This window comes from Myotis brandtii, unplaced genomic scaffold (assembly GCF_000412655.1).
Source record: "Myotis brandtii unplaced genomic scaffold, ASM41265v1 scaffold119, whole genome shotgun sequence".
Classification (NCBI taxonomy): Eukaryota; Metazoa; Chordata; class Mammalia; order Chiroptera; family Vespertilionidae; genus Myotis; species Myotis brandtii.
The window spans coordinates 1151141-1163808 of NW_005354132.1; the positions used below are offsets into that span (position 1 = coordinate 1151141).

Genomic DNA, 12668 nt, shown 5'->3' on the forward strand with positions numbered 1-12668 from the left:
AGAAGGCTCTGGACCGCCCCAGCTCTAGGCAGTGAGAAACTCGCTGACCCTGAATCTCCGATGTCCCTCTCAGCGGGGAATGGCACCAGCACGTTTCTACTTATATTATCTCTTCAGCATCCCGTATGCTTTTGGCCAAACTCCCTGCCCACCATGACTTGTTGCCCCTGAGACGTTAAAGGGGTTTCAACTTGTCTATTCAACACAGACCCGTTCCCAAACCTCAGTTCCTCCAACAAGCCCATTGCGGGTAAATGGGGTAAAATACCTGTAACATCTGCAAGACCTCACGCCTGGAGGAAGTAGTCTGCTTGTCAACCACCACGTCCCAGAGCCCTAACAAATGCCCGCGAAACCCAAAGAGTTCCCAGGCACACTTTGGCCCACCCCACCTGTGGGACCCTTCTCAAGCTCGGTCCCCTAGAGGCGGCGGCCTTTACCTTTCTGTGACTGCCACCAGCGCACGGGGCCTGAAGTCGAAGCCACATTCTCCACTCGGTGACTGTTGTAATTGTGAGGCAGCCTGGAGTCGCACTTGCAGCATTTCATCTGCCACTGTGGGGACAGGGAGACAGCAGACTCAGGGGTGGGGTCCAGACAGAAGTCTCCCCTTGGATCCTGAGAGCCCAGAGCACTCCCTCCATGGAAATCCTCCCCATGGATACACTTGAAAGGATTAACCTCTTAAACCAAGGATGTTGGTCATCTTTAAACTTAATTCCTTTGTGTCCATCCTAAGACATAGCTAAATGAATAATAAATTAAAGTTAGGGTTTGGAAAGAAGTGTGAGATGGTAGAAAATCATTGGTATATGACCTTGCCTCCAAGAGAAACTTAAAAATGATGCCAAGGGGTGGGGGGGCACATTAATTTAGCATCTACTATGTGCTAAATGCTGGCTACAGAGTTTTATATCGCATCTCACTTAATGCTGGCAGCCTGGGGGGATTGCATGTCTGAGGATCAAGGAGAGGGACCAGGGAATCTGGGATGCTGGCTACAGAGTTTTACATCGCATCTCACTTAATGCTGGCAGCCTGGGGGGGTTGCATGTCTGAGGATCAAGGAGAGGGACCAGGGAATCTGGGGTTCCAGCCCTAGCTCTGGGAGCTCACTTTCTGAGCTCAGTGTTCTCCTCTGTAAATTGAGTGGAGGTTGGAAGTCATTGACTCATTCAACACATACTGATGTGTTAGCATGTACTGTGTGTTAGACCCTGCTCTGGCCTTGGGAGTTATAATAACGAACAACACAAAGACCCTGCCATCAGGGAGCCCACATTCTGGTAACATTTAGGGGATCCCTAGGGCCTTCCAACACTGATGTCTGGGACCCGAGGCTCTTTCCTAGGTTTGGCCTTCCCCCATCCCAGGAGAGAATCCTGGGGGCGCCAACCAAATAGGACTCTAGGTAGGCAGTCCCGAGGCCAGAGAGGCATGCAGCCGTGGGCTGAGGACAATGGCTCTTGCCCTTGAAGATGGGGCTGAAGTGGGCAGCCAAGAAGGAAACAGCCTCACAGATAGGTCCCAGAACCACACCTTCCCTAGCCTGTGTGCTGGAGTGAGACAAGAGACAGAGCTGATGCCATGGGCTCCACAGGAGGGCAGGGATCGCCAAGAAAAAGAACACTTTAGTTATTGTGTGTGAGCACACCCCTCAGAGCGAGCATCACCTTGTCCCAGCTGCCCCTTCAACACACATAAAATAGTTTTCTCAGAGTAACCATGGGCCCACACCTTGTGTCCAGAGCAAAGACCCCTGTGCCGAGGGCTCCAAATTACCCAGAAGTAGGAGCAAGGCTTGGACAAGAACCTCCCTGCCCTGCTGGTCCTCCTGGGTAGAAACCACTGTCCCTCCATGCCCCCTCCCATGCCTCTGCTTCCCCCTGGGCCTCCTCCTCTGAGGCCCTCCAGCTGCTGACCCTCCGCCCTGCCAGGGAAGGTGATGAGTTACCGAGGTCATGTCTGCTGAACTGATTAACCCCACAGCTCCGTCCCAAAGGGACCCAGTTAATTAGTATGTCAGGCCTGTGACTTAGTTATAAACTCCTTAGCTGACAGCTTGGAATGGTGACCGCAGAAGGGCTGCCAGGTGTCCTGGCTCGCGGAGCCTCTGCCTCCCACCCCTTTCCAGCTCTCACCTCCCATCTGCAAGAGAATTGTCACCATCCTGATTCATCGTGTCCAAAAGTGCTTTTTAAAATAATAATATTTGGACATTTAATGCGCCCATTATGGCTGGCACATGTGGCCTGCAAGACACAGCACCCACTGCCCCCCGCCCCTCTCTGTCTCTGTCCATTCCTTGCCCTGCCACATTTTTCTTCATAGTACATATCTCCACTGGACAGCTGTGCATTCGCCATCTAGTTATTTGCTTACAGTATTTTATTGTCTTCCTCTCCTGGTAAGTAGTATGATTCCCATTTTACATGTGAGAATGCTGAGGCTCAGAGAGGTTACGTGACTTTCCTATTGACTGATGGGCAGTATCAGCATCAGAACCAGAGAGGGCCCCTTCCCTCTTGCCTCCTCCCTCCTCTCTCTCATTCTCTCTCTCTCTCTCTCTCTTTCTCTCTCTCTCTCTCTCTCTCAGTGCACAGCCATTCTGGGAAGCATGGTCAAGAAGAGGGACAATGTCTGTCTCACCCAAAGGCCATTTCTGACCCTGAAGCTGGCCCTGGGGGAGGCTAAGGCAGAGACAGCACCTTGGGAAGAAAGCCGGCTTCCCTGGGTGACCCAGCTCAGTCAGCACGGAGACTGCAGATGTGTCCGTGGCTGAAATAGCGACGTGCCACCTCAAATGATCCTTTCTGGGCAAGAGCAGCCTCCTGCTGGGATCTGACTCTCCTCCAGGTCCCTATTTTGGTCCCTGGCAGAGAGCACGCCCTTCTCCCGACTCTGCCCAGCCTCTCAGGGGCAAACGTTCCTACTCCCCACCCTCTGCACTCCGCACACGTCCCACAGAGACAAGAGCGGCTGTCTTCCGGTGGCCTGTCACCAGAGCTGTCTCCCCGCTCTGCTGGGAGCTGATCCCAGCTGCTCCCTGGCCAAGAGAGCGGCAGAAGCAGGCTCTTTCTTTCCTGGGGCCACGGGAATGGGCGCTAGAGCAGCTCAACCCAGGACTCTGGAAATGCCCTTGATATTCCCAAATGATGGAATATTATGTAACTACTAAAAACTGTTGATATATGAGGAAAATGCTTACATTATAATGTTTTATGAAAAAAGTTGGGCATAGACTTGAATATACATCATGATCTCAAAAGCATCTACACTAATAAAAGAGAAACATGGTAATTGGCGTACGACCGCTACCCTTTTCATTGGCTAATCAGTGAGTAGGATATATATTAACTTTTATACTCAGGAAAGCAGACATTCTTGTAAAATAAAACAAACTAAAAATGTCTCAGGTGTTCAGTGTGGCCTGGTTACCCTGCCGCCTCCCTCAGTCCTCACTGTCTAGGGTACCCATGCCTCCTCCACCTTCCCTCCACGTGTGCAGGCACTGATGGAGGGATCAGATGGCTCGTACCCCTAACACTATGTGCTGCTTATCATAGTAACACGGCTAAAGGAGGGATTTATCTCAATCCTTAGAGACAGGCTGAGCCAGCCGGCTTGCGACAGGTATTTTAAGTAGCTCTGCCTGCCCACTAGCTAGCGGGATGGCGGCCCGAAATAGAACTGCTCATGGCAGAAGCCCATGTGGGGACAAGCTGCTGATTTCTTCTTCCCTCTTGGGCCTCAGTGTCCCTTTCTACTTCATTCTTGTATGTCTCTATGTAGTGTGTGTGTGTGTGTGTGTGTGTGTGTGTGTGTTTCTCCTGGTGGGGCTCGTCCCCTGGTGTGTGCTACGTGTACGTGCCTCTGTCTCTCCGAGTGATAGAAGCTCACAGCTGCAGCTGCTCTCTCTGGGGTCACTTGGCTGCATTCTCCTGGCAGCGCTGCCTCAGAGACACAGAGTTAATATCAATCCAGCCTGTCAGGCCTCCAGCCAGTTTGGCTCCTGCTTGCTCTCCATCTGGCAAGGTTGAGCCTCTTTCCTTATCCTGGAGCCTTCTAGAAGCTCAGCTCAGTCTGGCCAGAAGACAAGCCCTCCCAGAGAGCTCAGGGAGGGCAAAGGAGAGAGCAGGAGCCAGCAGGAGCCCAACACAGTGGAGAGGGCTGGGGAAAGGACGGCAATGCAAGCAAAGCTCTGTGTCTTTGCAGAACACAGCTAATTCGGGGGGTGGGGGCGGTGGTGGGGAGGAGATAGAAAAACAGGCCCTGGTTAGACATGGCCCAGCTCCCTCCCAAGAGCAACCAGAGGCCACCTGTGTCTATATAAGGAGCTACAGTCAGGGTCGTGGCTGGCAGCCAGGGCCAAAAGAAAAAGAAAAAAAAAAAGCAGGACACACAAAAAATAATAAAATTTTAAAAAATGCAGCTCTCTGCAAGAAAAAAACATTCCCTCCACTTCAGCTTCCTCATTGGTTAAATGCAGGGGTGGGATGAGATAATGAAGTTCCTCCTTGCTTTAACATTCTATTAGAATTCTCCCTTACTCTGTCCAGCTTATTAGCTCAGAAGTTAGAGACTCCAAACAAGAAAGCAAAGGAGCCCTAGCTGGTTTGGCTCAGTGGATAGAGCATTGGCCTGTGGACTGAGAGGGTCCCAGGTTCGATTCCGGTCAAGGGCACGTGCCCGGGTTGTGGGCTCAATCCCCAGTAGGGGGCGTGCAGGAGGCAGCCAATCAATGATTCTCTCTCATCATTGCTGTTTCTATCTCTCTCTCCCTCTCCCTTCCTCTCTGAAATCAATAAGATATATATTTTTAAATTTTTTTTAAAAAGGATAGAATGGGAAGGAAGCAAGAGAAATATAAGCCATTGGCCAGACCCCATACTGCAGAAACACTCTTCCCAGCAAAGTGGACAGGAAAAGAAAGGTCCCTAAAGGCCTTTGGTCAGCAAGGCCTTATTTAGACCCCAATGAGATCCACCAGCCTCACCACTTCTATGTCAATGGATGTTGCCAGCAAAGATCAAAAGTCAGGGCCTGCTGGGGGGTGGGTAGGAGTGCCCCAATGCTCTGAGGTACATTTTGACCAAAGCCTTAATTCTATACCACCCTTATCTCCATCCAAACTAAGTTCAGAAAGGTCACTTTCTAAAGCTGATTATAAAAATGATGTATATCACACATCCAGAAATTGCACTGCACCATGCTCTCTTCTGTGTTACCTCATTTCATCCTTCCAAAACCTCTGAGGTAGATATACTATATTAAATGGTAGGTATCCTCACTTCACAGATTAGGAGAGCAAGTCTCAGAGAAGTTAAGAAATGTGTCCAAGTCCATAGAGCTAGGAAGAGAGGAAGCAGGGATTTCTGCTCCCGGCTACCTGCCTCCAAACCTTCTTGTCTTGTTCTAAGTCAAGGGATACAGTGGCAGGTGGGCAACCATGGAAAACCGCAGGGACTAAAACTGCTTGTCAAGAGGCTTTTCCCCTCTGTCCTGGGAAGGGCAGACCAGCCCAGACCCCTACAGAAGGAGGGGTCCCCTCACACCTGAGTGCAGAGAGTTGGCCTGGACCTCTGCAGACTCTACCAGTGACAATGGTTCCTACAGTTCCTGGTAACAAAAACACAAAGTAGGTCTGCAAGAAATTGCCCAGAAACTTCTCGTGACCTGAACCCCTAGAGCAATGGGGTGAACGGTCAGGCCAGCAACGCTGTGAGCTCACCCAGGTTTGTGTCCAGGCCTTCCCATCTCACCTTTCCCCTCTCATCTCTCCGTTTAGCTCCATTAGCCACACTCCTCAGCCCATAACAACTGGGACCCAAGAATCTCACATTCCACCAACCCAAGTTCTGCTTCCCTCTGACAGCAACTCTTTTCCTCAATGTTCCCTTTCCATTTTCTTCTATCCCCTCAAACGTCACTCATCCTGGGTCTTACTCTCTTGGGACCTTTTGCAAAATCCAGAGCTATTTTTCTCATAAGCAACTCCTTGCTGAGTTAAATATGGTTGATAATAGACTCATATGGTGCCTTTCCCAAGGGTGTTTGCATTTTAAACAAGGAACTCAACGATGCTTCATCCCCAATGGTTAGAGCTTTGCTTTGAGAGTTTCAGACCTGCTGACAGCTTCTGGAAAACAGGAGAGCAGATATTTGACTCAGAGACAGTCTCCAAGTCCTCTGAGAGCAGGGAGGATGAGGCCCTCAAGACCTACATGAACACCATCCTCTGTCTACACATTAGCCATGTCAAAGGTCAAGAAAACAATCACTAAAGAAAGACAGTGGTTGTTGGGTGTGTGCATGTGGGTGTGGGTGTACTCACGTGTGTGTGTGTATGTGTGTGTGTGTGTGTGTGTGTGTGTGTGCTGGAGGAAGGGAAGTCAACTGGCTACTGCCCCCTCAGCTTGCTCCCAGGTGATAAAAATGACAGCTGGCCCTGGCTGGTTTGGCTCAGTGGGTAGAGTATCAGCCCACACGCTGAAGGGTCCCAGGTTCAATTCCAGTCAAGGGCACATCAATGTTTCTCTCTTGCTGTCTCTCCTCCTCCCTTCCACACTTTCTAAAAATTAATGGGAAAATATCCTCAGGTGAGATTTTAAAAAAAAGAAAGAAGAAGAAGAAGACAGCTGTTCGGTGTACACAGCTAATTAACCTGAGGAATGCACTGCGTAAGACTGTTATTAAGGCAGCTGGGTAATTAAGTTTTCCCCCACCAAGGAGGGAGTGGGGGGTAAATAAAGCATCTGGGGGAGCAGACACAACATTGGAGACACTGTCAGGAGCAGAAATGGGGCTGGAGAGCTTCCAGGTGAAGCCCACTGGTTCCTGAGGAGCGTGCACCAGCCCAGAGACAACCAAAGGGCATGGCTCGGGCCTTGCCAGTGCTCACCTGAGAAAGAACACGGCAGACCCTCAAGGTCACACACAGACACACACAGCCCAGCCAACTCCAAGAAGCTGGCGGAGATATTAAAGCTGAACTAATGTAAAGGTCGACTAACCCAACTCTTTCACTTCATAAATGGGAATGGGGTCTAGAAATGAGCCACGGCCTTTGTAAGGTCACGTTTCTATTCTAAGTGTCAGAGCCAGGACCAGAGCGACAGCCAGGACCAGGCAGGCGACTTCGCTGACCATGCCTCCTCCAGATCCTCTAACACCCACTGCAAATCAGATTGGCGGCTGTCACCATGGCAGCAGAGAGCGGATGGATCAAGGATGGGTTCATTTCAACAAGTATGCGAGTATTTATCCTGATCAGGGAAGAAATGCTCAGGAGTGTGATTCACAGACAGAGTGGTCTCTACGTGTAGACACAAGTCCCAGAGGTGGGTGGGAAACCGGATGGAACATTTAGCATCTTCCAGACATCACGCCAGTGGCCAGGTGGCTCATTCTTTTATACGGTCCTCACAACAACTTATTGAAGTGGATACTGTCCTTACTCCCATTTTTTTCAAATGAGGAACTGAGGATCTGGGAGAGCACAGAAGAGAACAAGAGTAGGGACGGTCACAGACCTTTTCATTCATGCTTGAGCTTCAGGGGGCAATGGTGCAGTGAGGTTACCCAGAGGTTATCTAGAAGCTGGAAGAAAGAGAACAAGGGGACAGGATGGTACTGCAGCCTCAGGCCATTTAGGTAAACACTGCCTAGGCCCAGCCCAGACAGCTAATGGGGAGTCAAGATAGGCAGCCTGGAAGTGGGTGGGGAGGAGTGCCACAGGCAAAGCCGGGCAAGTTCTATGTCCATCGGAAGGGTTGCAATATGAACCCCAAACCCACCAAAGCTAGCCTTCAAAGCCAATAGGATTTAGCCACTGAGATAAAATTAGGCAGAAGTAGCATGCCAACAGGCTAAGCTGGCCCACACAAAAAGAGGCACACTCTGATATTTGGAGCTGGGACAGACAATTTTGGAACTGGAAGGGGTCCCACCGGCTTCTGCAACTCCTATTCCACTGAGTCCCCATGCGGCTGGGGGGTGGGGAGTGAGCATTGCAGAAATGTCCAAGGTCATCAATCCCCATGGCACTTGCATCCGTGCCAGGGCAGTGGGCAGGCAGCAGGTGCTGGGTGATCTTGTACTGAGCTCCGGGCTCACAATGTCACCCCTGGATGGAAATAGGACAGAGGCACTAACCAGAGGCTTTGACTTAAGGAAGGTGTGTATATGGGAGTGGGGGCTGGTAGAGAGAGGACAGGGGGTGGGGGGAGAGGAAAGGTATTAGCAATGCATCTCTGTATCATGCCACCCTCCTTCCAGCTGGGGCTGCTCAGAAAACTCAACCCCAATGTGTTTCCATCAGAGGTCTGGGGTCCCAGCACACACCCTGCCAGGAGCTCATGGGGATAACAAGAGCCACCTCATGGAGTTTTGTGAAAAATTAATTGCAATAATTTATATAAGCCTCTTAGTATGGTGCCTGGGATGAATAGTACGTGCTTATTAAATTATAGCTGCTATAATATCTACTAATAAAATAAACTGAAGAACTGAAATTGGAACTCAGCAGGGGGATTTCTAATTTTCATCACCCAGCCACCTCTGCACCCGGTGAGGACTTGGGGTACATCATAGGAAGGGAGTATCTGTGCCTTCAGTGTGTGGGTTCACCACTGGCAACCCGTGGCCTCTGGGAGATTAGGCAGGTAAGGGAGAGGGAAGGCCAAGTCAGACAAGACACAGAGTGGGTAGGAGAGAAGCTGGTTGGAAGTTAGCTCATTCCCAAAGAGGGCTTGGAGCAAGGAGCGACCCTGAAGACCATTTCATCTGACACTCATTCTCGGAAGAGAAAAATTGAGACTTGGAGAGGGGTAGCATCTGACCACATCACAGGTGAGTGGCAGACCTGGGGTTGCACCCTGCACTCCAGATGCCCTGTCCGCTACTCTTTCCAAGACGGCCCATGGATCTACTCCCCTTAGAGAAAAAGAAAAAGGGCCGATGCCTCTCGACATTCATAGCTACAAAACAGCTGAGATTTATCTATCCCCAGGGTTGTAAGTCTAGACTTCTCTTTTGCAAGCACCCTGTTTCGCTCTCGAGGGGCAACTTAAAAGCAGGGAAAGCAGTTGGCTTCCTGGGGCATCCACGAGACTCAGAGGGTGAGCCAGGGTGAACCCAAAGCCCCAGGCCCAGAGGGAGGGAGGCTGTCCAGACAGGGCTGGGGCGGAGGGGACGGCCCAGCACTGGGGCCTCTGATCTCTCCTTGCTTCCTCTCCCAGAGGTGGGTCAGCCTAAGGAAGGGAGGCAGAGGTCTCCCTGAAATTTCTAGATGTGGCTCAGTGGCACGGGATTTTGAGAGTGTGTGAGAAGGGACAGCTACAGTCATTCTATTGCCCAGAAAGCTCAATAGGGCCAGGTCCCCGGATGCTTGTGGAGTAATCTGGGCCCACAGGGAGGCCTCGCCTGATGCTGGCCATCTTACCCAACACTGTCAGACGGTTCTCCCATTTCCAAGTGGGTGAGATGCAGAAACCACAGCCATCTTGGCTCAGCACATTCAAAGGACAACTCAATACCATCTGTGATTTAAAGTTGCCAAAAGAACACCGGGGACTAGAAGGGCCATGAGGCCCAGATGCAGTATCAGATACATCGCCATGGTCCTGAGGACAAGAACATTCTGGAAACCACAGATAACACACGTCTCCTTCCCGGCAATCAATCTCTCTCACTCCCTTGCTCTCTCTGTCTCTCTCTTTCCCCCTCCCCCCAAAGGCTGCAGAGACTCAAGGCAAACTACACCCTCACCAACTCCTTCACCCAAACCTGTATTTTGAGGGCAGAAAAAATGGTACAATGAGATAAGCAGCTGGGAAACAAGAAAACGCTGAGTGGTTTCAACCTTAGCGAACATGAAAGCAAAGAAAGGCCCCGACCTTTTTGAAGTTCCTACCAAAAAAGCTCCAGAGTCAATACAGAAGAAAAATCTAGAAGAAAACTCACAACGGCTCTTTGAATAAATCCGTTACTTTACAGGCGACGTTAATTGGCGTAGCTTGAAGTGTTGGCGCTCCTGGATTCGCTCAGCTCGTTTTCTCACATATCCACTGAGCCCCTGCACCTCCTGGCTAACCTCACATCACTTCCTCATTTATGTCACTGATCTATGTCCTTTAACAACAGTTTGGATGTTTCCCCTTCTGCCTTGGTTAACAAAGCATTTGGACCAAGGAGGCCGAGAGGTAAGAAAGTTGGATCTTCATGCATGATAACTACACAGCATGAAAGGTAAACTCCAGCCTACAACCATATATCCTCCTGCTAGCTCTGTCCACAGCCATCCCCCAACGCTGGCCAAAGAGATGATGGCAATAGAGTGACCATGGTGCCACTTAATTCACCCCCTGGCAAGACACAAGCCAGTGCACACATCCCAGCGCCTGTGCTCCGCAGGCTTTGACTTTGTCCACCAAACATGGCACATCAGACCCTACATATAAAGCATCACTACTTATCTGATTGCCTGTCCCCAAGACTTAAATGACTGTCCTGCCCATGCCCCGGGGGCTGAGAAATAACTGTCCTGCCCACGCTCCAGTTTTATGGAGCAAAAGAGAGAGAAGAGCTATTCAGCTGCTTCTGAGTACCTTTCCTCTTGCCCAGCCTTATACTTTCTTGCACCCCCCATAGTGCATGGGGCTGGGCCTATACCCGTGGTCGGCAAACCGCGGCTCATGAGCCACATGCGGCTCTTTGGCCCCTTCAATGTGGCTCTGCCACAAAATACCACATGCGGGCACGCACGTACAGTGCAATTGAAACTTCGTGGCCCATGCGCAGAAGTCGGTATTTTGTGGAAGAGCCAGTATTTTGTGGAAGAGCCACACTGAAGAGGCCAAAGAGCCGCATGTGGCTTGCGAGCCGCAGTTTGCAGAGCCGCAGTTTGCCGAACACTGGCCTGTACCAAGTGCACTGTAAATATTCAGTGAACAATGGCAGGCTCCCCACCCCACCCACCTCTCCTTCCTCCAGCCCTGGAGGCCACGGAGCTCGGGCCTACCTCGCCATACTGCGTGCAGTAGGTCTCAGGCCTGGTCAGTCCGCAGGTGGATGAAGCTCGGAGATGCTGGGTCCTTCCAATGAGCAGGTCCCCAACAGGAGGATAGCAGGCCCCACGGGAGCAGGCTTGCTGGGTGCACAGGAAGCCGGGCAAGACTGAAATCACAGGGGTGCTGGGGGTCAGCCTGGAGAGCAGCGGGTCCTGACGGCCACCCCCCGCGTCCCTCAGGGAAGCAGACATCGACAGGACTAGACCCTCTCCTCTCTCCTGCTCACACTCGCTGGTGAAGGTAATTATTATAATAATTATTATAATCCTGGGGCTGTTCTGTAAAAAAGCTGATTTCATGTTCTGTAACCCCAACTTAAAAAAGAAAAAAAGGAGGAGAAACTGGCAACCAACATCCATGGATGACCCTGAAATGTAGCTTCAGGTCAAGCTTCAGACGCACGCTTGGCCACCAGGTCACAGTCCACAACTCCCCTCGCTGGCAGCGTGGCCTCTGTCAACAGCCCAGAGGAGGGCTGGCTGCTGGCCACTTGTGGGGCACTGGGAGACACCTGCGTTCTTGCTGCCCCCTTATCTGCAAAGCTGACCCACATTTGGTGAGTGCCTTGCTCCAGTTCACTGGAAAATCGAGAACTCGAGCCATGAATGATGGGTCTGGAGCCAGCCTGGGGGTGAAAGGGTGGGAAAGAAACTGTGCAGGGAAGTTGGGGAGCAGAAACCACCCCCAGGTGGGAATAGGAAGACACCTCAAGAGAGGCAGCAAGTCATCTTCCTGAAGACCTGAAGGAGCAGAGAAACCTCATGGGTGTCCCCAACAGACAAGTGCACCAAACCCTAGGACTAAAGGGTGACAGGTAATGCTCACATTTTGGTTAGCTGTCCTTCTACCCAGAGCTGTCACCACCCTGCTATGGGACAGATCCCAGGAGGATGGGGAGGGATACTTACTGAAACACAGGAGAAGGACTGGCCTCATCTTCAGCCAATGGGGTGATCCCCAGAGAGGACCTCACCTGAGACAGAGCAAAGCAGCCTGGGTAAAGCCATGCACACCGCTAGGGCACACTAGCCCCTTTCCTGTTTCTGGGCTCAGGTTTTTTCAGAAGTCTTTACCTGGGGTCTTGACCTAGGACACCTCTGAGCAGCAGGTACATTTGGAGCCAAAAGCTTGGAAAATGCCAGAGCCCTAGAATACTGTCCCAGCTGGCATATGACTCATGGGGTGCCCTGGGGGAATGCCATCCCCTCCCAGACTTCAGCTTCCTTCCCTGCCCCAGACAGTCATAAGGACAACATGAGGAGCAATAAATGGCTGGGCCCTTTGCAGAGAGGTCTGAGGCCTTGTCGCTGCCCAAGAAAGAGGACTGCCTTTCTCAGAGCCCAGCCCAGCCCAGCCCACAGGTCCAAAGGCGAGTGGGTCAAATTGGCTGAAAGTCTGGAGGGAGCCCTGTCCTTCCATGGGCAGGGCCTCGATACCACTGAGGGCCACCTCAAGGTTAAGGCTGTGGTGGCCCCAACTCTAGCCTAGGCAGTTAGCTGGAATGTGATGGGGAGGCCTAGAGGATTTGATCTAAACCGGAAGCAATCCTAAATGTCTCTAATGATGGGCCAGGGCTGTGCGGGAAGGGTGGGGTTGGAG

At 51.3% G+C, this 12668-nt stretch overlaps 1 protein-coding gene across 2 annotated transcripts in view; it reads right to left on the reverse strand.

The window, feature by feature from the left end:
* LAMB3 (laminin, beta 3) overlaps nt 1-12668 on the reverse strand; it is a 51322-nt gene that overhangs the window by 23322 nt on the left and 15332 nt on the right. For both annotated transcript variants that reach the window (XM_005858494.2, XM_005858492.2), the window contains 3 exons: nt 11978-12042; nt 11021-11175; nt 441-555 (listed from right to left, as the gene is read on the reverse strand). In XM_005858494.2, coding sequence (XP_005858556.1) covers nt 441-555; nt 11021-11175; nt 11978-12005 — 298 coding nt within the window. In that variant the 5' untranslated portion in view covers nt 12006-12042. The remainder of the gene's footprint in view (nt 1-440; nt 556-11020; nt 11176-11977; nt 12043-12668) is intronic.